Below are 27,311 nucleotides of genomic sequence, written 5' to 3' on the forward strand. Positions count from 1 at the left end.
TATCTAACATAACGCTCTACATGAGGTTACAGCTCAAGAGAAAAGACACCTCTGAGGCTGTATCATTACTGATAGACATAAAGAAGTTTAGTCTCGTCGAGGACCTTCCCATCCTAAGCGATTCCTTAATTTCCCTGCTCCTGCATGGAAATCTGCCTCCGAACTGCAGGAGCCCTATATATGAGGTCCTGGAGTTGCATACTAATAATTTCTTATTTCCTCCCACTACATAGTCTTCTCATATATTCATCAGGAACATGGTTACTTGTTCATGCTTCCATGAGTACCTTCTAAACAGCAGCTTCGTTTCCATTCCTCAGTATCTCATTAACTACTTCATCATTGTTTTTCTACTATTTTGCTTTCCTTCCTCCTTTGTAATAAAGTCCTCCTCTGTCTAATGCTCTCAATTTTTACGTATTTATCGCATTTTGTATATCCCTCTTCCATCTATCTATCTACCTATTTATCTATCTATCTATCTATCTATCTATCTATCTATCTATCTATCTATATATATATATATATATATATATATATATATATATATATATATATATACACATATATATATATATATATATATATATATATATATATATATATATATATATTTTTTTTTTTTCAACTATTCGCCATTTCCCGCATTAGCGAGGTAGCGTTAAGAACAGAGGACTGGGCCGTTTTTGGAATATCCTCACCTGGCCCCCTCTGTTCCTTCTTTTGGAAAATTAAAAAAAAAAGAGAGAGGGAAGGATTTCCAGCCCCCGCTCCCTCCCCTTTTAGTCGCCTTCTACGACACGCAGGAATACGTGGGAAGTATTCTTAATCCCCTATCCCAGGGACAAGAGAAAAGGACTGGTGGCACTTATGAGTAGGAATGAGCTGTGAGACTTTGTTGAAGTGAGCAAGGAAGCAAGTTCAAGTTTAAAGCATGCTTCTATGAAAATAAACTGACTGAGGTGGGTAATTGTTGGTGATCATGCAAAAGAAGGTGAAAAGAGTGTACAAGACATGAATGAATTTTGAGAGGAGTTGAGTGAGTGCTTTAGCAGTTTTTAAGCAAAGGGTCAAATCACAGCACTTGGCTGTAGTGGGTGATGTGATGACAATAGAGGTTATATTTAGAGGGCATGCAGTCCCTTGAGTAAAAGGGAACAGAAAAACAATTTGTGTTGATAAAAGAATGGTGATTTGGAATATGAGTTTTAAGAATAGTACATAGATAGTGTAAATGAGCAAATAAGGTTACAAATGTGGCCACTGTTTATTAGTTTCCACTGCTACCCCACTAAGGCAGGTGATGTAATTACAGAAAAAATAGAGTGCTTTTTATAAAGCTCCTGCAGCTTTGAGGTCATGCTCCATATGGGAACAGGGTGAGGCAAGGACCTTTGAGACATGAAGGTCCTCAATGATGCTGTATCCTTTTCCATCTGCTGAGGATGATGCCTCATTGAAGCTGATTTCTTATTTGCAGGTAGAGTTTGGTAACACTTGATGGAGTTTATAAGTATTAATGGAAATTGATCCTAGGGTAATTACAAATAAATCAAAATATATATACCCTATATATCAATGAAATTTATAATTCATGTACATTCAGAAACTATGGTACACTGGATCAAGTCTACCTCCTACAGAATCAGTTTCTTAAAATATCAACTATGCTAAAATGAAACTATGATGTACAGGAATATTTCATTTATTACTGAAATGTAACAGGATGCCACCTCATTCAATTGTTGCTGGACCAGCTAACTTGAGATGTATTTGGAAGTAAATTTTTGGTCTGTTTCATTCGAGGATCCAGATAAACAGGGACTGGATAACTAGGACTACACTCTATAAGTAAAAAAAAGCTTAAACTAGTAATTCCTTTAGAAATTCTGTGAAAAAAAAATGTCTTAGCTATATGGTTCCCTGTCATTATGGCTACAATACAACTAGGGAAAATGTGTGAAAAATTAACACATTACTACATTCTGGGATTTACCAATAGACCACTCCTCCAGTGTTAGATTTGTTTCATCTTTCAGAATAATCTTCTTTGCTTCTTTTCCAAATGGGAGAGGACTGCTAGACTCAGTAATATGGAAAAGTTTCCTCAAACAATCATGAGCTGCTTCTTCCATAGCAATTTCTATTGACTCACCAAAACCTGTATAAAAAGACAGAAGGGTAAGACATGTATCCATATCATATGAAAAGCAGCAAAGCAGCCAGAGTATATGGAATTGCAGTTGACTTTCTGAAGAAAAGGCGTATTGTGCTGTAGAGTGGTTAGTCAGGATTTTCAATTTATGTATGGCTAATGGTAAGGTGCCTGAGGTTTAGCAGAATGCCTGTATAGCACCAACGTATAAAGGCAAGGGATAAAAAAGTGAATGCTCAAATCATGGAGGTATATGTTTCACGAGTGTAAGTTGCGTCGGAAAGTGATGACTGAGAGGGTGGTGGCCTCTGCTGAGCATTAGACTGGGGAGGAGTAATGTGGCATCAAGAGAGGCACATGTATAGATAAGGGATTTACTTTGAAGAGCCAGCACCAGACTGCATCTTGCTTATCTAAGATAGGTGGTGGTGTGGAAATTTAGGTAGGATTCAGAATTGCAAACATAGCACTAAAATACAAGTACTACATGTAAGAAGCATGGTGTTGAGCTTGTAGGACTGATAACAATGTTTAAGTGTTCTGAACATGTCTGAACTCATATGGCATCTGTTTACATCTCACCCATTACAGATGTCATAGACAAAAAACTGGTTATAGTTAATGAACCAACAAAATAAATTTAGGTTAATTCAGCTTGGTTGTGGATAAGGGTACCTGGTTTTGATGCATTATATGTAACAACTAAAGACTGGATGTAAACATATGATGTCATTCATTGTTTGTTCCTGGCAGTACCTTGATATCCAGGAAACAATGAACTATTACAGAAAAAAATATATCAAACATACCTTGACCCAGTGGAAGTCTTTCATTTTCTTCTGATTTACAATGACAATATAATGTAGAACTTATAAAGATGAAATCACTAAACAGGACAATAGAATAAAGTGACAATCCTTGCAGTTGTTGACACATAAAATAAGTGAAATATAATTTCATATTCTAAAGTGAAATAATTCAACCTAGATTCCTAACCTGTGCCCAAAAATTTCTTATCAGAGTAAACTCCAACTTGATACACTGCCTGAAGAGTATTCTTGCCAGATTGGAATATTAATCTTGGTTCAGGATGGCCACAACCACTACGAGTCAGTATATCAGTAAGCAGATCCATGGGTTGTTCTATCTGTAAATCAAAATAATTTTCAGAACTCTAAAGTAGAAAAATTCATATCACTGACATGAAAGGCTGATATTGATAACAAAAGCAGAATGGGAAGTGATTCAAAAAATTTTCCAGAAATAGCAGAATATTAGCAAATTCATGGAAGCAATGCTTTGAGAAAATACAAGCCTATTAACAAGATAGTATTTCCTTCACCTGATCCTCTTACTGGCACATTTTCCTTCAGGTGCATAAAAACAGTAGCTGTGCTCATCTTTCCATCACAAACTGCCCTTAAAATACCCAGCGATCTGATGCTGTTTGAATTCCTGTGTATAACTTACTAACTAGATATGGCTCTTGTGAGCTGTCTGCATGTGTTCACTCTACAAAGACTTGGACCCAAGGCAGGTGTCTGGCTGGTGCATCCCACAATTTTTGTGTGAAAACTGCCAACTCAAGGACTGACTGTCATGATACCTTCTTCCTTTGAATTATCTTCCTTCTTTTGTGTTTACCTATTTCTATAACCTTTCTATTGTACCTTTAAGTCAAGTCTACAAACACCTGCAGATCCCTTATTGATTCCTATGTTCTTTGAATCTTAATTTTTTCTTTCACATAAGATGGCAATTGCCTTGGGCATGTTTTTGCTGTTATGTCAAAAAAATATACCACCACTACTCTGTCCCATGTCTCATTTTTTTTCTCATTCCTCCTCTTCCTCTTCTTTCTGTCTCTATCAAATGCTTAATTTCAGAGAGAGGGGGAATATTTTTTTGTGGCTCCCTTACAACAAATATCCATTTTCTAGTTTCCATTTTGAACACGAGTTTAAGGATAAAGCCCTCTTCAAAGCTGTGTAGTCTCTGCTTAAACTTTCATGTGGAAGAAACAGATGAATGAAATAATATGGCGACCACGAATGATTAAGCCAGTCTTTCATTTATGTGTTAATCTACCTTCTTGATAATCACGTGAAAATACCAACCTTCCAAATTTCACTGAGATCCTTTCCCACCAGCTGAGATACAACAAAGTCTCTGACAAAGGACTGGCACTGAATGAGACCTGATGAAGTATTTAGTGCTGCAACCACTGCCTTAAAGCTCTTTGCAGCTGTAGTGGGAGAAGGAGGGTATTCCTGTAACCAAAAATATTTCATAAATAAAAATATACAACTGGATAAATCTGATTTCTAATATTTTTTTCACTATCATATTGCAGAGAAAAAAGTAAATCTTCTCAGCAAATATCAAATGCAAAATAAGTTTTTCATGCATATTCAATTAGCAGTTCAGCTTTTGAAACAGTAGAAACAAACCTATACTGATTGTCTGTTGGCACCTGATCCAAACACTGTTGATGGGTATGAAGATAATAATCACAGACAATGAGTTTTTTACTTAAACATCTTCAGGAAATACGTATCAGGAACTATAAACTGGCAGATTAGTAGAAAACGGTCAACATATACACTAACATGAAAAAAAGTTCCATATGTAGGGATATCAACTGTATGTGGGAGAGAAGAAAAAGAATACTATCCACAAGTTTCCTGTGCATTGTAGAATGTGACCAAAAAGGGTGATAGTAGGAAGTTGGATATCCTACCCTTCTGTACAGTTTTTTTACAAAAAAGAGGAGTAATGTTCCAGTTTGACAAAGTCATAGAAACAACTTATGTATTGGGAAAAATTACATATCAATAAACTTCTCACAAGTTTCCCGTGCATTGTAGAATGTGACCAAAATGGGTGATAGTAGGAAGATGGATATCCTACCCTTCTGTACAATTACTTTACAAAAAGATGGGAAATGTTCCAGCTTGACAAAGTCATAGAAATAACTTATGTATTTGGAAAAATTACATATCAATGAACTCAAGATTAACAGAATATTGTGACAGGGCACATGGCATATCACTTTTTCCTCCTGTAATAACGATAGTGAGGAGACTATGATGATCTGAGAAAGTGTTAATTAAAAGTAAGGGAAACACTTCTAGAAATGAACAAAACCTAAGGAAACCTCACATAAGTTCCACTAGCAACCTAAATCTATCATATTTTCAATGTTGATAAGAATGTGAATGTTATGGTGGTATTTTTTTCATTCATGCTCGCCATTCCCCGCGTGAGTGAGGTAGGGTTAAGAAAGGATGATTTAAATCCAGCAGCCCTGAGGCTAAGCACTTCTCAAAATCTGCATTTTGCCAATTAAGGGTACTGATATCACCAAGGTGTTAGACATTGAATCAAATAAGTTGTAATGCTGACTGAGATATGGAATTTCAACATAAACAACATTGCAAATGTAGTTATCTACTGTATGACCAAAACTCTTTCTTGTTTCCTACCCTAAAAATATACAATGTACACAAAGGTACCGGTAGGTGCTTACAAAAATGCTTCCATGCTGAAAACACTCATAAGCAAACTTATCATGGATGGCTGATCCACAAACATAAACAACATATCACTGAGCACCTGTACTTATGTAAATACCAGAGAATGGAATTTGCTGAAGTATAATACAATAGGACTGGAGATATTTGAGTACATTCATTCTTGTAGGGATGCTCCTGTTTCAATATGTTTATCCCAGATTAATGAAAACTGTCATACCCATTCATGCTGAACACATCAATATAGAATTACCCACCTGACATAAAATAAGGTCCTTAAGTCCTATACCATATCCAACTTCACACATAATTTCTTCTGATGTTAAAAATTCCACTAAAGATCTGAAAGATAGCAAAGTTTTGCATGTATAAACAAAGCTTAGGTAATAAGATATGGACAAGGCACTCTATTTAGCTTTCTTAGAAACAAACAGCCTGGACTAAGTGGTTATACTATTCCCACGTTACTAATTTCCTTAAACAGGCAATAACCATCACATAAACTAAGACTAAGCACAGCTAATGAAACTATTGTAAAAATAATGAGCCAGATAAACCATCTATGCAAATAAGTATTCATTACCAAGAAGTATATAGAGTTCTAAAGATGCATCACTCTAAAAACTTTTCAAGACGGATAAACTGTCTATGAAAATACAGTATTCATTAACAAGAGATATGCTAGGCCCTGTAAAGACCTTTCTGTTCATCATTATACCAAATATAAGAATGGTTATTAATATGGAATTCTTTCTCAAATCATGTGGCCTAATGTGAATCCCTGGTTGGTGAAGCCTACCAGTTCTGCACACTCACTATGATATTGTTACCCTTGAACACAGAAAAAGAGACCTGGAATTACAAAAGTTTCTTTGAGTATAGTTTGGTTAATATGTGGTAGCAAAATATATGTGGACAAATGGGAGGATACTGCAAGCTGACTGAACAGGAGCAGTGATAGCATCTTTGTAGAGAGGAAAGAATGGAAAGGATGAGAGTAAAATAATTTGGATTCAAAGCAACAAAAGCAACACATAATGGGAAGAAAAATAAAATAGAAAGCTTCCCAAGAGAAGACAATTAGATCTTTGGGAGAATTATGAGAGGGAAAAATGTGACCATGAATGTACATAAAGGAATAAGGAGCAGCAAAGGTAGAGAATATTTCACACGGGATACAAGTGTTAGGTGATGGTTGGTGAAAGGATTACCTACGAAATATTGTGATGTGAAGTAGGGATAATATCCCATGTTCATCAAGTATACTGGCTTTCTTGACATTACACTGTATGAACAAGCTTTGTCAATGATCAGATGCGGAAAAGTATAGCTTTTCCTTCTCTGAGAATTTGACTAATGCTATTGATCTTGCTTCAAAATAACTCAAAAAAATGCTAAGGATACAATATTCTTACATACTACACTTGTTTTAAGCTTTTCATTAGTATCTTAATAATTTCATACCTTGCCCATCCCCTTAACCAAAACAAGGATAGGCACCTCAGGGTGGTTCACATACATATAGGCCTCTGGACTTAAAAGTTTGTAAAGTAAGCACACAATGTACTAGAATATATAGTTACCTTATGCCCTCCTCTGGAAGTAGTGGAAGTGATGCTCTTAAGTACTTCACACAGTAGTCATATATAACATTGGCTCCAACTGCTGCTAATTCACTATTACCCTTCATTGTAAGGGCTGGAACTGTGACACCAAGGGCTTGTTGGCGACTCACTTCTTGGGCAATATAAGATGAGTCTGTCAATGCTTCTCTTAGCAAAGAACCTCAAAATCTTCTTGAAGCCTCTTACCAAATGCATACAACTCAGCATCATAATTCCTGTTGGCAATATCTATTAGAAATCAACAAACATGTCCTCTTTTTACTCATTAATGTAGAAAACATAGTAAGGTCTCAGTAAGGTCTAACTGTGTAAAACAAGTCAAGTCTGCAATGTACCTAAAGTAAGGAACATGGGTTACTGGGACAGAACAGAAGCTCAAGACTTGCCCACAACAGAAAACACAAAACATAAGCATAACCTTCAAGATTTTGAGTTGACAGGACAGTGTTGTTCATTAAATCTTTGAAATACGAAGATACAGATTAACTATGAGAAAACAAAACAACAATAAAAAAATAAAGATATTAAGACATACTACTAAACTAGTGATTTACTGGAACAAATTGTAAGAAAGAAATGACAAGTTGAGAAAGGCTTCATGAGAATTAAACTTCTTCCCCATACACATGAATGGGTCATTTCAGACATGGACTAAAACTAGTTGAAGGAGTACAGAAATCCCTTCTTGTTCTATACAAATATGTAGTCAAACAAATACATGTACCCCCTCCCTCTTGGAACTAACCATTCAATATATTCAGAACGTTTGAACTTGTGGGCTATGCCTTTCTTCTCCATGATTTTCTGCCTCTTGAATAATTCTCTTCGTGTAGGAGCAACCCAACGAGATTTAATTCCCAAAGCACATGCTGCAAAAGAAATTCTTTATCAACTAACACTGATTTCATCTTATGCTAAGCTCTTGGATTAAACTTCAAACTAGTTAAACGTCAACCTCTACTTAATTATTTTGAGAATAAAGTACTTCACATCAAAATGTATTAAGAAGTTTTACTATTAACAACCAGTAAAAAACTGAAACAGCCCAGTCTAAGATATAAATTACTTAATGTAAAAAATGATAGAGATGCATGGGACAGTCCAGCTAGAGACAAATTCTACATGTTAGCAAAGAACAAGACTGCCAAAAATTACTTCCAAAATTGGAAACTTAACAAAAGTAAGGAACCAATTTGGTGAGAGCAGTGACAAAACAGTCTGAGAGAGAAGGTTGTTCCAGTGGACTTTATACATTTTCACAAACAGATTAGCCAAATTTGGGCAAGGCTGTATGTGCTATACGACAACTTCAAGCCACCATATCCAGCCATACCAAGAGAGCTAAAGAACATGTGGAATCCAGCAGAGATGAGCCCTATGGATAATGAATACACATCAACTATATCTCCTGATGACATAGTGCCATACCTGTCGAGTTAAAACTCCGGGTCAGAGCAACACTACGGGAACATCGTAAGAAAATATCGTGAAAGCTTCTTGCCACCAACATTGTACCTTGAATAATGCTCCAGCGAGAAAATATTTTTGTCAATTTACTCAATATTAATATGAAACTAATATTACTTGTATAATTCTCCCCGGTGATGGAACTTTTGTATTGTTCTTGATGCCCGACTGGTAAAATCCGACTGCAAATCCGGATTTATTTTCTAACAGCTGATTAATGTTTTGAGGGATCTGTATCAATGGGATTTAATTTTCTCTGCAGTGGACTTTGCACTGCACTGCATATCAAATCCATGTGGGCATAATACAATGACAGGATACAACATAAGGTTTACCACAGTGACGTTCTACACATGAATTTTACCGTCAGAACTAAGACATGCCTTATATTTGGAAAGAGAAAAATATTTTCTTTTAAAGATTAACACAATCAGCCCAATATCTGGATTTGGGATTTACTTTTGAATGATCACTATTTGTAAGTTACTTCAATTTTTCATCAGGTTTCTCTGTAGAAAAAAAAACACCGGTTTTATGTATAACAATGCTTCATTGTGAATAGTTTCAAGAATTATACTGACTAATATCAGCAACATTTGAGGAGCTCTGATTAATCTGTGCATCTAAAAAAATCTGGTGGTAGGACAGTACTGATCTGTATCATTATTTCAGAAATAGTGAACAGACTCGAGCATATAAATATAAAGTTCCTTCAATTATATAAGTCAGAGAAACTCGTTTCAATGTGACAAAAGATAATCGTAAGAAACTTAATCCGAAGTTAAAGGGTATGGGAACTTTATTTCCTTCACGGATTTATATGAATTAGATACTATATAGATCCGGGTATGATTGCGTTTATAGTAGCAGAAGGCCCACTATATCGCAGGGAAGATTGTCCCTTTAGGTTCATACGTATCTTTTGAAAAATGAGTAAAATATTCAAGATGGTAATACTTGGGGGCCCAGGCTCCGGGAAGGGCACAATATCTACCAGGATTGTTCGTTCCTTTGGCCTGAAACACCTTTCCAGTGGAGATATGCTGAGGGCTCAGGTCCTCAAAGAAACTGGTAATGTTTTTTTTTTATGTTCTGATTTCCGTTTTTATCGATGACGATCTTGAATTGCTTAGTGAATTAGCAGTGAGGGGTCAGTACCAAGTGAATCTAGAGTCCGAACTCTTTTTAATTCATGGAATTGGTACCCAACAGCTATCTTGTTTCATCAAGGAAAACTGGATGTTCATTAGATCTTGAAAGATAAAATGATAAGATTCTTGGTGAATTGATAGCTTATGGGCAGAGCCTATACCTTTTTAAGATATGCGACTTTGTTTCCTTGTTATGATACATTGTAATATGTTTATGCTTAGACTGGGTAAGTGTGGTATGTCGTATGTATTTCATTCTCAGTTATTATTAAATGTTAGGCCACTATATATTGATGAGGTGGCCTAAGATGGATTTCTTTGATTTTGTTTTGTAAAGATAGTTTTTGCATTTACAGGAGAATGAGATGGGTAGCTTGATTCAAAGCATTTTTTATGTTACTATGATGAGGTGATATTGGCAATGGCCTTGATCAGGGAAAGTGTAGGGCTAGATAAGTAAATAGTAGGTGAATGCGAGTAATCAACAATTTGCGAAAAAATCATCATACTGACAATTTACAGTATAACTGTATATTAAACTAGCTTTGAAAATTGTTTTGTATAGGTAGTATTTAGAGAATAGGATGAATGATTTCATTTGATTTGGTACACTATTCTGTTGTATATTACGTACAGTATCCTTTCATTGGAAAACAAAGTCAAACATATTCATAAATGGATTATTATGTTCTTATGCATTTACATACCAGCATTGTAAATCCTATGAGAATTAGAAATTTGGAGGCTGCGGTGCTGATGGTGGTGGTGATGGTAGTTTAAGATATTGCTTGATGATATTTGTTGAAAGATTTATCATTGTTCCTGAAACACATGTGCCATAATCTTTCCTCTTTTGCTGTTCCAGGACTTGAAAGGTGATAACAGTATCATGGTTAATAAAGCGTATTTCTTACATATATATATATATATATATATATATATATATATATATATATATATATATATATATATATATATAGTATCAGATTATGGTCTGAATAGTAAGGTGTATGCTCTCCATATTTCAATACACAATCCCTTCACTCATGGAGATATTAAGGAAATTGTATCTAAGTTCATGAAAAGTTACTCTTGTATTGGAACTCAGTGTATATTGAACATCTTGAATAATTGATGTGCTATTTACACTTTATATTAAGATCACATAGTATTGGTGTAAGGCATTCATTACCACCTGTCACCTAGTGGCAAGTATCTTACATGCAAGATGATTAGATGATCTAAAGAAAGGGAAAGCTGAAGTTATGGAAGATAAATATGCTGGCCATCCAACTTCATTTTATTAACCTGAATTAGAATTGCATCCAGATATTAAGTTCTTTAGCCTTATTATTGTAAATTTGAAATAGCAGTGTGACTGATGTTACTAATGGTTTTCTTTTTATACCAATGCAGGTCTGATGAAAACATTGAAATGGATGGCAGACTAACAGCTAATTAAAAAATGAAACATGCTGAATTTCATTGAGCAAGACAAGTGTTACATATGGTTCGGTAATGAGGAATTTGAGTAGAGTGCATTGCCTTAGCATAGTGTAGATGGAATAGTGTGCAGAGTCCTGTGACTGTACATTGCTGTATCGTAATTACAGCCAGCAAATCACTAAATATAATGTGTAGTTAGTAGAAAAATCAATAATTTAGAGATAACTCCTTTAGAGTCATATAGTGAACATGTAGTGATATTTAGAATCCTTTGGTTTTGTTATGGATATCAAAGAAAACTAACACATCATTAGATGTGAGAGATTATATTTCAGGGGAAAAAATGCTAATCCTCCTTTTCGTAAATCGCAGTCTTTTTGTTCACAGGTAGCCACAAACTGAAATTACCAGATTTGTTTGAATCCAGTTATATGCTCCTTTTAATATTCATGAATGAGATTTTTAGTTGAACCTGTTGCTGTCGGTCTCATTTCTTTTACCATTATTTGGTGTCTGTGTTTTGTATCTCAACAAATTCATTATTGATTATATAAGTTGCTTTGTAGGTTGCTGTACGGTGTGTTTGAGTATTACATCTACAGTAATAAATGCAATTATCTTTAAGTGTTTTATTATTTCTTATATTTCAGATCTTGGTGTTGTTGCTCATACGTATATGAAGGCAGGAAAGCTTGTACCGGATGATTTGATGGTAGATCTGATTTCATCAGAGCTTGCATGTTTGAATACCTCTAAATGGCTACTGGATGGGTTTCCACGAACCAGACCCCAGGCAGAGGCTCTCCATAAGCATGAGAAGGTAAAACATGGCATTTTTGTTTCTTCAGATTTTATTTAATCTAGTCTTTAAAAGTTTCTAGTTGCAACTTCATAATCAATCAAACTGTTTTAGTTTCACATGTCTATATATATTGATCTTGTTTTGCATTCTCTCATCTAAGGACAGAAACTGAATGAGTATGAAAGTTATTGTTTTTGTTTTAGGAAATTTTTCGTTTTAATTGTAGAGATTTTTCATAGTATTTAAAGTTTTACTCAGTTGCAATATATATATATATATATATATATATATATATATATATATATATATATATATATATATATATATATATATATTTTTTTTTTTTTTACTGATCTTGATTTGCATTGTCTCACTTGTGGACAGAGTCCTGTGAGCATCTGTAAGAGCACCTCCTCAGCAGCTGTTTAAAACTGTTTCACTCACCATTTTAAGATGTAGGGTCTTTGACCACCATTGCACTTATGAGTCAATTTGACACTCAACCATAGAAACCCAGCACACATACAGTGACACTGTCAAGGACTTTTGCATCATTGAGCCACGATGAGGGGTAGCTAAGTGACCAGTAAACCTTGTTACTCATTTGCCCGAACTTTAAACCGTTTAAACATTGCTTTTAGTATCAATCATTATCACTTTGTGATCATTGCTTCTAAGACTTGAGACATGTCTGGTCTGTATTCTTTTCATGTATGTATGTTTCATAGCATGAATTGTAAGGACTTTTTTGTGTTCCATGGTTTGCGATAGTATAACCGATGTTAGGTTAGCCAGATAATGATGAGGTCATCATACTGGTGCAGCAATATCTACTATGCTAATTTTTTATTTTTTTTGCCTCATTTGGTAATGCATTGCCGAGTATTTGTTTGTTTATTTTGAGAACTTCGGCAGGTGGTCTCTTTGGGTTTCTTTAACTCTTTTGGTGCTATGTTTTGCAGTAGAGGCAAGTGAAGTGTGGTGTTACTGTCTCCAGTCGAGCCTCATAACTTAAATTCTGCATGCATTGCAATTTATGTTGGCTGGCCAGAGAGTATCTGAGGATTGGTGTAGAATTTGGCAAAGATTGATGATTCTGGGCATTTAATTACCTGATTCTTGAGGCTATACAATATTCTTTTCATTGTTAGGGCCTAGGTTGTATCCTTTTTGCAGCCATACATGGCTTCTATGTTGTTTTGGAAGAATGCTTCATTGTTGAAGGGCATTACTATCTTCCCACAGCACCTTTATTAAATGACACCAAAACTCAACTAAGATATGGTTGATCTCCGGTGCATGAATCTAGAAATGTTGCTTTCATTTGATTACACTTGAATGTAAATTCCAGGCTCTTAGAAAAGATGATTTTCTCAAAGGTCTTCCTTTTCAGTGTTTTCTTTACTTTTTCTCAAGATTCCTTGTCTTAATCATCTGTATTTGTTCTTAGATACTCACAGGGTTTTGACTGTGGATGAGAAGTGTATGTTTTGAAGTATGAAAAGCCAATTTTCCTGTTACCAGTGCCCCATGACCATCATAGTATTTTCCCATCCCTCTGTTCCCCTCTTTCCTTTTTGAAAACCTTATTGCGAGTCCTGACAGGCTCAAGGCAGAATCTTCAGTGGTTTGTGATTGTTGGGGTTTCGTAGCCACTTGGTTCCAACTTATCACCACACTATGATGTCACATATGTAGGCAGTCACTGTATAGGTGTTAAGCCCTTTTGATGAGCAACAGCCAGTCTCAGGTATTTTGGTAGTTGAAAGAGAATCCTCCTGGATACACCTTTTGTATCCTAATTTGTACATTAAAAAAGTGTTTCAACTCCCCTCCTTTCCCAGCTGAGCAAGTGATTACTAAGGTGCTCAAAGGGCTCTGCTTGCATTAGAGAAATGTTATTCATGTAAGACCTTCAGTTTGCTTTTCCATTAACTTTTTGCAACTGACCTATGATTACCAAAATTTTTATTTTTCAGTAACTTTTTGCAACTGACCTATGATTACCAAAATTTTTATTTTTCAGTAACTTTTTGCAACTGACCTATGATTACAAATTTTTTTTTACATCATTCTTGTTTAGTTATAATCATATAAAGAATTTATGTTGATCCTTTCAGATTTGATATGCTTATTAGTATTTTGTTTAAGGAGTGCTTATAAGAAGTTGAGATATTATAAGCAGCATTCATATCATAGAGTTTTTAACTGTTTTAGAATTACAGTGGTTCATATTGGAATCTCACAATTTCAGCAGTGTGTTACAGTGTGAACATTTTGACACAAGAAAAAGGGGAAACAACAGGTGTAAGTACTTCATTGCAATTGCATTGTGTATAGTGTGCAGTATTTCATGCAAGATATTTCTTTTTGGGTGAACAGAAGTATTATGTGGGTAGATACAGGCTTATTTAAATCCTTGAGAAAAAAGTTAAAAAAAGAATGTGTATAAGAACAAAATGAAAGTAGATAGTAATCTTGGGAGAAAACTGAAGGGGATATTAAGGAGAATTATTTTGAAAAAAGGGAAATAGATGTAGAAGATGGGTATGTGTAAGGAGTGAAAATGTATTAAACAAGTTGAAAGAATTTTAGTGACAAAGAATGAAGATTGGAAGAGATCGTGGGAGAACTTTAAAGAAGTTGGAAATGATAATGGAATCATGGCTATTATCCAAGTGGGATTAAAGTTAAGAAATGAGAGAAATGAATGTAGGGAAGAGGAAGAATTTATCAGTAAGTGAAAAGAGCAACAGCATTCTTAAAGAATGGAAACGCTGGCAATATAAGACAGTGTGGTAGAGGAGATGGTTAAGTGAAGCTGAAATTGATTTTCTTAGGATAATGTGTATGGCAGCATGAAAAAATAGTCAGGTTTGTGATGAATGGACAAAGGCTGTAATTCTTTCACTGAATAAAGCTAAAGGGGGTCAATGAAAATTGCTGGGGAAGAAGTTCTGAGCATTAGTTGGCAAGATTTGTGTTAGGATTGTGACTAACCTTATCAGAAGGCATAAGTGAATCCTCTACAGATGAAGAATGAGGTGAGTTTAGGTTGGGAGAAGGTACCAATTCTTATAGATTTTTTTTACCTTGCAGTTTCTCTCTCTCCTTAAAGGCCTTGCCCACTTTTTGGGAAGTTCGCCTTGAGTAACTAAAACTTAAAACACTACATCATTTACTCTCCCCGAAGTTTACTTATGCTAAGTACAGGAATGCACTTATTTCAGTTTTGTATGAATATGTTTAGAAGTAGCATTGTGGCACAAACCTATCAATGGAAATGGATTGGAAAAATAACTTGCGAGGTATAAGAGTGTGAGTAATATCAACACTACTGTAAGAATTGGATGGGAAATGACAACATTACTGTATTTCAAGTGTCTGAAGACAGTTAATGCCAAACCAGAATACAAAATTATTTAACAGTTACTTAGAGCATTAAATCTGGGCACTGATCTTTGAAATTTTCACGATGATAGGGTAACTGAAGATAATGCAGTTGTCTTTTCCTTATTAGAAATGATTAGCAGTGTTCATGATGCTGACGTGTAGCTACATTCTTGTAGACCTATGCACCACGTGGGATTTATTATGAATATTGCAGTTGCATTGATATTTGGAATTTGGAATGATACCAATTCTACAGTCTTCGACGAAAAGAACACCATTTCAGATGTAACAGAATCAAAAGATATATTGATCTGAAACTTTTTGGCTCTGAGTGTAGAAGTATTGAAAGCGAACTGACATGTCATACATGGTGTCTGAGGATTAGCTAGCCTTCACCAATAATTTTTTTGATGAATGTAGTATAGTGCAATGCAGAAAACCTTAAGAGGAATGAATAACCTCAGCATTCATAATTCTTAGACTTCCTTATTATTACATTGTAGAATTTTTGAAGGCAAATGTTTCCATGCAAAACAATCTGATATAACTTCTGAATATTCTTTTCATTCTCTTCCTTGGAAGGGTTACTGCCTATCCCTTGGTGGATTTCTGTCTGTGCTAGCTGTATAGTAGAGGTTTTCTTGGTAATGGAGGTATGTATCCCATGATTCAACCACTTCTGTTCTGAGGCCATTTGGGCTAGAGAGTTGGTGTATCAAACTTGCCTTTTCTTTCAGCTTTCATCTCGCCTGAAATCATTGCAGTTCTGTTGCTTAGGAGATGAAGCACTGTTTTATCCAAATTACATGTGATGACTTCTTCCATTTGGTCTTTCTGGTCTTTGGTTAAAGATATTTTTAACACCTTTTCCCTCTTTTTTTTCTGTACTGATGGAAACTATGGATGTTTCTCTCTGTTAAAGCCATTCACTGGTGGTCTTTTTTCTTTCAAATTATGCTTTAGACACTTAAAGATATGGACAACAGAGAACTTCTTAAGAGTGACTCATATCCTTGTGTATGTAGACGTTATATGTGGTTGACATATTTTCACAGAGAACATTTGTTTAGATATTATTACCACTATCTAAGAGAGTCAGGATCCAGTGATTATCAGAAGAACCGAGTGATTAGGTAGTCATATGGTGAAAATAGGTGCATATGTCGTTTTTCTAGCATCTATATACATGTCCCTATCTCTGATATCCATTCTCTCTGGGAACTATCATCAAGGGAGGGAGACCACTGCAAAAGAATCTCCACTTATCAGTCTTAACATACTTGTCATGCATGCACATTCAATAATTCTTCCTCCAGTACTCTTTCATTCTATATCCCCATGTCACAAGCGGTCTTCTCACACTAACCCTTTTGATTATACCTTTGTATACTCTCCTTTTGAACTCCCCACCTAGCATTGCATTGCATTGCATATCTCTAGCAATAGCATGAAACTGAACTTGAAGGTACATATACTGAATGTGATGGTAGAATGAACATAATTGATATAAAAAGAAGTGTTTTTTAGTGCTAGGTAATTATGTAAAAGTGAAAAAGTGCTGAATTTTTAGTATTGCGAGTTATAGATTATAAGATGCTGTATCTCGGAACTTGAAATATCCTTTCATGAAAATTAATGGGCAAAAAAAAGAAAAGTTTCTTTTTGTTATTCAACAAAAGAGTTGAAGGAATAAAGTCTTTAGGATGTCTATTTGTTCGTGACTGAAATTCTGCATGTACATTCTTCAGGGTTAAGACTAATGCTTGTATGATATTAAGGTAATATTGGCAGTGATCTGTTAAGTGTATGATTTTTAACAAGGAGGATTTTTAAAGGAGTCACGGGATTTCCATCAGCAGACAATTTTGCCTTAACATCTTTTCTGCAGCAATTAGATGTAAAGGTCAGGAATTTTGCTTATGACCTGCAAGAATATGATTAAAGCACAAGTTATAGTGCAGTTGATATACAGTGCAACATTTTGAAAGTTTAAAGGACTTTGGGTCATGAATATGTGGACATTTTCATTCATAATTCTTTTGTAGCTAAGATTTAAAGGTCATGAGTATTGCATGTGAGGTCTTTATGGAAAGAACTAATGCATGTGTGAAGTAGTTGTTGATTTATATAATTGATTTTTGTTCTTTAGTGGAATCTAGGATATGTGCCTTCGGAGGACATTTGACATTCACATATCCTTTGAAAGTTAGAAGCCTGAAATTTTGCATGTATCACATAATGTTAAGAGTTAGAATCTCTGCATGTGTGAAATTGAGCCAATTCATTTTGTAGTTTCCTCAGAAGAAATTATTCAGATGTGTAACTATCTTCTGATAATTTTGTCAACAACCTTCGTAAAAGTATTTTGAATTCTTTTACGTAGAAGTAGCAGGCTAGGAAGCCTTTCTGAAGGATTTGGATGGCTCTGACCTTTGCCATTCTGATGGGTTAGAGTTGTGGATCCCAAGTTTGGAAACTTTTTACCCACAAAAGGTGCATAAAGTACATGATTTATTCCAACTTATGAACAGGGATGGAATTAATGGTGGCAAATAGAGTAAGTTAATCAAGATTTTTTTTTTTTTATAAAGTTTTTATGGAATATTTGTATCTTTTGATCACAAGACTTTGGAAATATTTTAGATGAAGAGATTACAAAAGTAAGATATTGATATATGCTATAAAAGACTGCATGCTGTAAATTTTGAAAGAACAAAAGTATGTTTTAGTATGTTAGTTTCTGAAAAGCAGAAAGCTAAGGTTTAATTTCTGTATTTGATGTATTCCAAGAAAACCTGAGGTTAGTATATGTCAGTACTTCTAAAGGTCATTTAAACAAAATCACAACACTCTCATCAAGGATTGAACTCAGAAGAGTTTACTGTGATGATGGATTTTCTATCATTCAAATTTTGTAGAGACAGCGAAGTAGGGAGCCTTGTAAATTTGGCATTATTTTGAAGTATGTAAAGGAAAGTTTTTCTGGATGTTAATGGACTCCACCTCCAATGGATTGATATGGACTTGTGTTTACGTTTGACACCACGACTGACACTTTCATATGTCACAGAAGCCATAGCTAGGGTTAAATCTAAGCAAAATATGCTAAGAATCTCACAGAATTGTGGGATCACCACCAACAAGTGCAGTGTAGAGAATGTAAATAAGCACACCCTACACATAATGGCATCTGTGGCCGCCCAGTAAACTAGTATGGTGGCCGTGGTAATTTCAAGTTCCCTCACAGAATTTTGGCCGGACTAAAGGAGGTGACGAACCATCAGGTGACGGAAATTCGGAGGTGTGCATATATATATATATATCTCCATGGTTGTTTAGTTTGTTTATGGGTGGGGTTGTTAGGGAGCTGAATGCAAGAATTTTGGAGAGAGGGGCAATTATGCAGTCTGTTGTGGATGAGAGGGCTTGGGAAGTGAGTCAGTTGTTGTTCGCTGATGATGCAGCGATGATGTCTGATTCAGGTGAGAAACTGCAGATGCTGGTGACTGAGTTTGGTAAAGTGTGTTAAAGAAGAAAGCTGAGAGTAAATGTGAATAAGAGCAACATTATTAGGTACAGTAGGGTTGAGAGACAAGTCAATTGGGAGGTAAGTTTGAATGGAGAAAAACTGGAGTAAGTGAAGTGTTTTAGATACCTTGGAGTGGATTCGGCAGCAGATGGAACCATTGAAGTGGAAGTGAGTCACAGGGTGGGGAGGGGGCGAAAGTTCTGGGAGCGTTGAAAAATGTGCAAAAGGTGAGAACATCATCTCGGAAAGCAAAAATGGGTATGTTTGAAGGAATAGTGGTTCCAACAATGTTATATGGTTATGAGGCATGGGCTATGGAGAGGTTTGTGTGGAGGGTGGATGTGTTGGAAATGAGATGTTTGAGGACAGTATGTGGTGTAAGGTGGTTTGATCAAGTAATGAAAGGGTAAGAGAGATGTGTGGTAATAAAAAGAGTGGTTGAGAGAGTAGAAGAGGGTGTATTGAAATGGTTTGGTTACATGGAGAGAATGAGTGAGGAAAGATTGACAAAGAGGATATATGTCAGAGGTGGAGGGAGCAAGGAGAAGTGGGAGACCAAATTGGAGGTGGAAGGATGGAGTGAAAAAGATTTTGAGCGATCAGGGCCTGGACATGCAGGAGGGTGAAAGGCGTGCAAGGAATAGAGTGAACTGGAACGATGTGGTATACTGGGGTCGACATGCTGTCATTGGATTGAACCAGGGCATGTGAGGCGTCTGGGGTAAACCATGGAAAGTTTTGTGGGGCTTGGATGTGGAAAGGGAGCTGTGGTTTCGGTGCATTATACATGATTGCTAGAGATTGAGTGTGAACGAATGTGGCCTCTGTTGTCTTTTCCTAGTGCGACCTCGCATGCATGCGGGGGGAGAGGGTTGTCATTTCATGTGTGGTGGGGTTCCGACGGGAATGAATAAAGGCAGCAAGTATGAATTATGTACATGTATATATATGTATATGTCAGTGTATGTATATATATGTATACGTTGAGATGTATAGATATGTATATGTGCATGTGTGGACGTGTATGTGGGTGGATTGGGCCATTCTTTTGTCTGTTTCCTTGTGCTACCTCGCTAACGCGGGAGACAGCAGCAAAGTATTATAAAAGAAAAAAATATAGGGAATAGGGAAGAAAGAATATGACCCATATATCTACTGTGTGTTGTAGATGACTTAGAGGGGCAGTAATTGTGGGATTAGAAATCTTCCATCCTGTTAGACTTACTTTAAGAGATTAGAAGCGGAAAAAGGAGCAAAATGGGGAATTCTCCTCAGAGGCTCAGTTCCTGATGTTGCATCTTATGTAAGTATAAAAGGGAAGATAACTCATGATTTTGTTATAGTTCTCTCATAAGCAAGAAAATGGCTCTGTTTTCATAATTATTTTATTTAAGATGTTTTATATTCATGAATAAGTTTACTATGTTTAATGTATTATCTTGTATGCTTGCCTTTGCCTGCTGTTCATTTAGTTACATTTGTTGTGCACCTTATTGTTCTGCAATACCCTTGTTGTGATGCTTGTTTTCCTAGCTTGACTTGGTACTGAGCCTTGAGGTGCCAGATGAGGTCATAATAGATCGAATCAAAGGCCGCTGGACTCACCTGCCCTCTGGAAGGATATATCACACTGAGTTTAATCCACCCAAGGTCTGGGTAAGTTGTAGCTTTAAGTACTGAAGTGTTAGATCTACATGTATTTTAAAGTGGGCCCTAACAAGTCACAGCCTGTTATATGTATATTTAATGGTGTAGTATGTATGAATTTCAAATGTTTTCCCTTGAAATGAAGAGAGTTTCAGGCATTGAGGGTGGTCATTTTAGATTATAGATATCTATATTTTTTAAGTAAACAATGGCTGTTGGTGTTTTGTATTGTCTATTCATGTAGACAGTAAGAAAGTGTACTTGGAGGTAGCTAAAAAATAATCATACTTAATGGGTATGCACATCAGAATTGGAGGGATAAGTATGCAATCGAGGAGGAGGTTGAAGGATGGAATGAAAGAAGCTTTGAGTATTTGGGTCTAAACATGGAGGAGGGTGTGAGTGGAATGATGTGGTATACAGGAGATAATGTGCTGTCACTGGGCTGAAGCAGGGCATGTGAAGTGGTCATGTGAAACCATAGAAAGGTCTTTAGGGATTGATTGTAGGTAGGGGGCTCTGGTTTTGGTGCTTTTTATATGACAATTTGAGGGTGGATGTGAGTGATTGAGGCCATTTCTATATCTGTTCCTTGTGCTACCTTGCTTATGTGGGAAAGAGTGAAAAGATATGAGAAAAAATATATAGATGTACAGTGTATTACATCACATTGTTTTAGATTTGATGTTGTTTCATGTTATAGTATGGACATTCACTAACTTTTTTTACTTGTCTCAACAACATTCAATATTTAATGTATTTTCAGGGTGAAGATGATGTGACTGGTGAACCGTTAGTTCAGCGGGAGGATGACAAAGTTGAGTCAGTTAAGAAACGTTTGAATCTTTATGCACAGAACACAGGCCCGCTTAAAGCATTTTATAAAGGTATAGGTATCTTCCAGGATTTCCATGGCACGGAATCTAATGAAATTTGGCCACGTATACATAAGTATCTCCAGGATCATCTGACACCCTTAAGTGGACCTTTCTGATTGATATAAAACTATGCCATCAATAGTTGCTCAGAAACACTGGATGATCTATTTGTATAAACAGAGTTAAATCATGCTGCTTTTTTAATATACTTCATGTGAAATGATACTCATAACTGCTGATATATAATGTCCTCACTTTCCCAAATGGTTATGATAAAGTAGTTGGAGGCTTTGAATATTGTGCTACATATTGTAATTAGAGCTGTATGATATGAAATAAAAGTGATGTGGTAAGATGTATTTTATGATTATATGCTGAAAATTGATTTTATGCAGTGTAAGACCATAAGTATTGAACTGTAATATGTAAGTTAAGAATTGTTGATTTTTGAAGATATATTTTTTTAAAAGATTATTTAAGTGTTAGAAGGTATATATTGTTCCTAGCTGCTGATAGTACCTGTTATGTTTATTTCTGCTTTAGATATATTTAATTGGAGTTAGATGTTTTTTGGAAAAAAAAAATTTTGTCAGCAGAATAGACTTTTAATGGAAGCAGGACTAAATGTTTTGTATAAAAAATAGGTAAATTTTGTACTTCAGTATTTTTGATGAAGGATTAGATTTACTTTGAAAATATATCTATTTTTGATCTATATTGTATGAGGTTAAAGAGATTTAGCATGCACACACATCTTGATTTGAGAACGAAGACACAAAGCATTATTGGTTGTTTTAGTAGCGTCGGGCTACTTACTTCGTGAGCAATATTCATGATTAATACGTATCATATATGTCAGGGTCCTTGTTAATGTAATAATCAGTGGAGTGCTATACTTTGCATGCACTGAGTACTGTACTTAATAGTTATCTTGAAATTTGTTTTTCATATTGTCATACTCATTTTTGAAAACCTGTGGAATTATGGTTATTTTGCAAATCACAACCTGGCTTATATGTTACATAACTAACCATAATGATTCCTTTAATATTATCTGTACCTTGTGACTAACATTCTCAGAAAATATAATATCGATATTTGTAATATTTAATTGCTTTCAGGTCCATATTATAATAAAATTAGTACAAAATCTCCCAGTTTTTGAAAGATTTTTTTATACATCATTAGATTTATTGAGGAAATTCTCTTAACACTATATGATTATATGTTTTGAAATTTATTGTAGAAATTTATTTAAAACAATACCTAAATTGGTTAGGAAACAGGGTTATTGAATATGAACCCCTTTATTTTCTTGTTAATAAAGCTAAAAAGGTCCATAAGTGTTTTTAATGTCAGGGTTAATACAAAAACTGTTTTCATGTCAGTTGGTTAGGGACTCCCAGCCTTGGTGTCATAAACATGAAGTCATGTCAAACAAGTTATAATTATGATGGAAATAAACAAATGTGCTTGGGAAAGTTTTATATTTGCCCTATTAGGCATAAATGTAGTTAGTTAATTACTGTACTTTTCTGTTTATGACTAATGAACACCTTTTAAGTTAGTTAAGGTCATTGATTTAGATATAAGCATCGCAATATTTTTTCCTGCACAATTTTATATCATCAATGAAGCTATGATTTTATATTTTTTTCTATTTTAGCTGAGATGGCATTGGCAACCGAGGCCCTTATCTAGGCCATCTCATTTACGTCATTTATACATTTTATCATACTTGATCGCCATAGCTAGATACTCATTTTATTGAACAACCCCTAAGGATGGATTTATTGTGGACTGACTGCTGTAACCAGGATTTGAGCATATGCGCTCAACCCTGGGCGCCCTGTGAACATGTTATGGTTAGGAATACTAACTGCTTTGTCACGGAGATCCAATTGCTTCAGTTATGCTATTTTTACAAGAACACTACAGTTATTCCTGTATAATGGCTGAAAATATGTAGCTCTGTGAAATATCATGTAGGCAATTCAAACCTGTTATGTAAGAGGATCATCTTCCTGTGCACTAACTGTATTGATGATTGGTTAGTTAGGATTCTCAGTATATATGTGGTGAGGTGTTTGAGTATTGGCAGAATGCTTGAATAGTACTGTTGCATAAGATTTGCTGATTTTACTGGTAAGTTGTACGGGGATATAGTGATTGAGAGGGTGGTGACATACAGAGCATGAGACTGAGGAGGAACCATGTGGTTCCAGGTGTGGTAGAGGATGTGCTCAGGTACTTGCTTTGAAGAATGTGTGCGAGAAATACTTAGAAGAATAGAATGATTTTTATGTGACATTTATGGATGTAGTGTTACGAATATATGGTGTGGGAGGAAAACTCATAGAATGAGTGTGGAGTTTTCATGAAGAGAGTAGGTAAAGGAGGGCGAGTGGTTTGAGGTGAAGGTGGATCTGTGATAGGGGTGTCATGTCACCATGTCAGTTTGATCTGTTTAAGGATGGGGAAGTGAATGCAAGGGTTTTGGAGAAAGGGCAGCTATGCTGTCTGGTGGAGGTTGGGGGAGGTGAGTCAGATGTTGTTTGCTGATGACACAGTACTGGTGACAGATTCAAGTGAGAAACTGCAAAAGCTGGTGTCCAAGTTAAGGAGAGTGTGTGTGAAAGAGAAAGTTGAGAGTAAATGTGAATAAAGGCAAGTTTATTAGGTTTAGCAGTGGAGAAAGACAGGTTAGTTGGGGTTATAGTATGAATGGAGAAAACTTGGAGAAAGTTAAGTGTTTTAGTTTCCTGGGAGTTAACATGGCAGAGAGTGGAATCATGGTAGTTGAAGCGAGTTATAGGATGGGGAGGGAGGCGAAGGTCCTAGGGCGTTTGGGTATGTGTGAAAAGAGAGCTTATATTTGGAGCTATAGTAATTCTGACAGTGTGGTATAGATGTGTGGCATGGGCTATAGAGTAAAATGTGCAGAAAGAATGAATGTATTGGAAATGAAATTTCTGAGGACAATATATGGCGAGACGAGTAAGAGAGAAGAGTGATGATATGAAGAGTGAGTGAGAGTTAAAGAGGGCAAGCTGAAATGGTTTGGACATATGGTGAGAATAAGGTAAGGTTGACAGAGAGGATATATGTATCAGAAGCAAAAGGGATAAAGGAAAAGGGAGATGGAATTGGAGACAGAAATATTAAGTGAATAAGAATTTAAGTGCTCTTGGCCTAAACATGCTGGAGGTTGTAAGACATGTAGAGGATAGACTGAAGTGGAACAATGTGGTATACAGGGGGCAACATGCTGTCACTTGACTGAACTAGAGCATATGAAGCAGTCTAGGAAACCATAGAGAGGTCTGTGGGGCTTTGGTGTGGATAGAGGGCTGTGGTTTTGGTGCATTATACATGACAGAAAATAGATGCGAGTGAAAATATGAAATAATCATACCAACTTAGCAGAAGAGTTAACACCACATAACTACAACAGCTAATATAGACAGAACTTAATGAAACCTACCAGAGGTAGTGTTAGGGTGGGATGAGGTGGAGTGAGGGTTACTAGGAGGAAAAGAAATTGACTAGGATTGTCTACATCATCTCTGCATTATTGATTTGGCAACTATTTCAACTGGAAGAAGAAAAGTTTGCTTAGGCCTTTTGAAAAAGCTTTCTAATTTTACCTGAGTGGCATACCTCCTCTCCCTCTATAATCTCTTAACTTTTTGCTAAGGTTTCCTTCCATCCCTCAAGTTGTAGAGAAATGTATTCAATCATACAATTTCAGAGTTATTCATGTGATAAAGGAAAAACTGAAGAAATATGTTTTGTCCCTACAATTACTCATGAAGCAGTGGAAGACATTATGATATAACATCAGATATCAGTTAAGACCCTGCAATGATGTGGAGTTTTGTCTGTGACTAGAGCTTCCAACATAAAAGACTGAAAAAATAAAAGCAATAAAAACTCAGTTTTTGCTGTATTCATGACCAGTAGCTAATCAAGCAAATTAATATCAGGTTTGTATTGACTAATTCATAAAATTGAGGAAGCAGAGAATAAAAGAAAGTTTTGTACAACAGAGTCTTGATGCTACAGATGATTATCCAATATATTAATGCATCAGAAAAGTCTTTATATAGCAATTATGAGTGCTATCTTTGAACTCTCTCATTGAAGGAAATATCTTATGATCAAATTAAACAGTGGGTGTTTGAAAATGGTTTTTGATATTATTTAAGGGAATTTCCAGTCGCCTATCTCCCATCCCTCTTCATGTCTTTCAACAACCCCCTGGAAATCCTCCCCTCTTGGTTTTTTTAATTTTCCAAAAGAAGGAACAGAGAAGGGGGCCAGGTGAGGATATTCCCTCAAAGGTCCAGTCCTCTGTTCTTGACGCTACCTCGCTAACGCGGAAAATGGTGAATAGTATGAAAGAAGGCAGCTTCACCGTCTTTTTGACGAAGGGAATACAATCTTATCGGTAAACTTCTCACTCCAAAGGATTCGATCATTTCCCTGCTAGAAGTAATGCAGCACTGGAGCTGCAGGAGCTCTTGGAAAAGTTGGAAAAGAGGTCATGGAGTAACACCAGGACCCTCTCAAGATTTCCTGGGGCGAAGGGGGCTGGATGAGGATGTTTCCTCAGAGGCCCAGTCCTCTGTTCTTAACGCTCCCTCGCTGACGCGGGAAATGGCGAATAGTATGAAAGAAAAGAATATATATATATATATATATATATATACTTTTTTCATTACCAGGTATATAGTAATATATTCACTATTACATTGAATCATATTAAACTCACGCCCCTGGGAGATACACGGATCAACCACGTCAAAGGAAGGAAAAGAAGAACAAGTGAGATTAAGGTCCAACCCCCTGGTGGGCTCCCAGTCCGACCACCGATGCTCCTAGGCGGCTCAGCGCACCCGCGACCCCCTGGTATTTACCTGAGCGATGCCACCGCTTATTACCTCCGAATATGAGACCACGTTCCTCCCATGGGAGTGGCGTAACCTTTTTGTCTCATGCATCTCCTACCGAAACGTCTCGGTTCGAGTCACCGCACACCTGTCAACGAAAGGATACACAACAGAAGGGAAGTTCTCCCCGATAGTGAACTGTCGGACGTGGTAAACTGAATATTTGGAAATGAGAGAAGAGGGCGATGTCTGAACCTATGCAAGTTATTCTGATGTCAGCTGCACCTCGGTATACCGTGCCGTAACATCTCTTCTCCCAGACTGTTATGCTGTTCGTTGTAATTCCTCAGAGATTATTTACAGTGACCTCAACCACAGCTCACCACAGTAATATGTCTAGCTTTGTATACAAGTGCCTGGGTATGTTTATCAATATCCCCGAAAGGCAAACCTCCATATGAAAAATATCTGCTTTAACCACAAGTTACGGTTACGACTCAACCGCTGACCACGGCTGCTTACGCCTCATCTACTGGCCAAGAATGCTTGACTCATCTACTGGCCACGACTGCTCACGACTCATCTACTGGCCACGACTGCTTACGACTCATCTACTGGCCACGACTGCTTACGACTCATCTACTGGCCACGACCGGGTACATGACAGCTAAACTAACCTCGCTAAACCTTGTAATCCTGACTGTAGGAGAATTAGTTTTCATGTCTTTACACAGCCGTTAGACTTGCTTCGGGGATATCACACTAACCTGTCACTCCTTGTCATGCGGATGCG

At 36.2% G+C, this 27,311-nt stretch overlaps 2 protein-coding genes across 5 annotated transcripts; one reads left to right on the forward strand and one right to left on the reverse strand.

Annotated features, from left to right (window-relative positions):
• Nucleotides 1-1,689: 1,689 nt before the first annotated feature.
• Nucleotides 1,690-9,050, reverse strand: mRpL44 (mitochondrial ribosomal protein L44). Its single transcript, XM_071684462.1, is given in 8 exon segments — nucleotides 1,690-2,161; nucleotides 3,152-3,302; nucleotides 4,273-4,425; nucleotides 5,946-6,030; nucleotides 7,272-7,467; nucleotides 7,470-7,528; nucleotides 8,059-8,182; nucleotides 8,742-9,050. Coding segments are annotated over 8 exon segments (1,044 nt in total). The 5' UTR covers nucleotides 8,824-9,050; the 3' UTR covers nucleotides 1,690-1,967.
• Nucleotides 9,051-9,105: 55 nt separating this feature from the next.
• Nucleotides 9,106-23,107, forward strand: Ak3 (Adenylate kinase 3). 4 transcript variants are annotated; one of them, XM_071684466.1, is made up of 4 exons: nucleotides 9,106-9,258; nucleotides 12,028-12,197; nucleotides 20,635-20,757; nucleotides 21,515-23,107. In XM_071684466.1, the coding sequence occupies exons 1-4, from the start codon at nucleotides 9,246-9,248 to the stop codon at nucleotides 21,740-21,742; spliced, it is 534 nt and encodes a 177-aa protein (XP_071540567.1). In that variant the 5' UTR covers nucleotides 9,106-9,245; the 3' UTR covers nucleotides 21,743-23,107. The 4 variants fall into 4 exon arrangements, with proteins under 4 accessions (XP_071540567.1, XP_071540566.1, XP_071540564.1 ...); XM_071684463.1 differs by lacking the exon at nucleotides 9,106-9,258 and adding an exon at nucleotides 9,610-9,851; XM_071684464.1 differs by lacking the exon at nucleotides 9,106-9,258 and adding an exon at nucleotides 10,033-10,158.
• Nucleotides 23,108-27,311: the final 4,204 nt, after the last annotated feature.

Source organism: Panulirus ornatus, chromosome 38 (assembly GCF_036320965.1).
Source record: "Panulirus ornatus isolate Po-2019 chromosome 38, ASM3632096v1, whole genome shotgun sequence".
Taxonomy (NCBI): domain Eukaryota; kingdom Metazoa; phylum Arthropoda; class Malacostraca; order Decapoda; family Palinuridae; genus Panulirus; species Panulirus ornatus.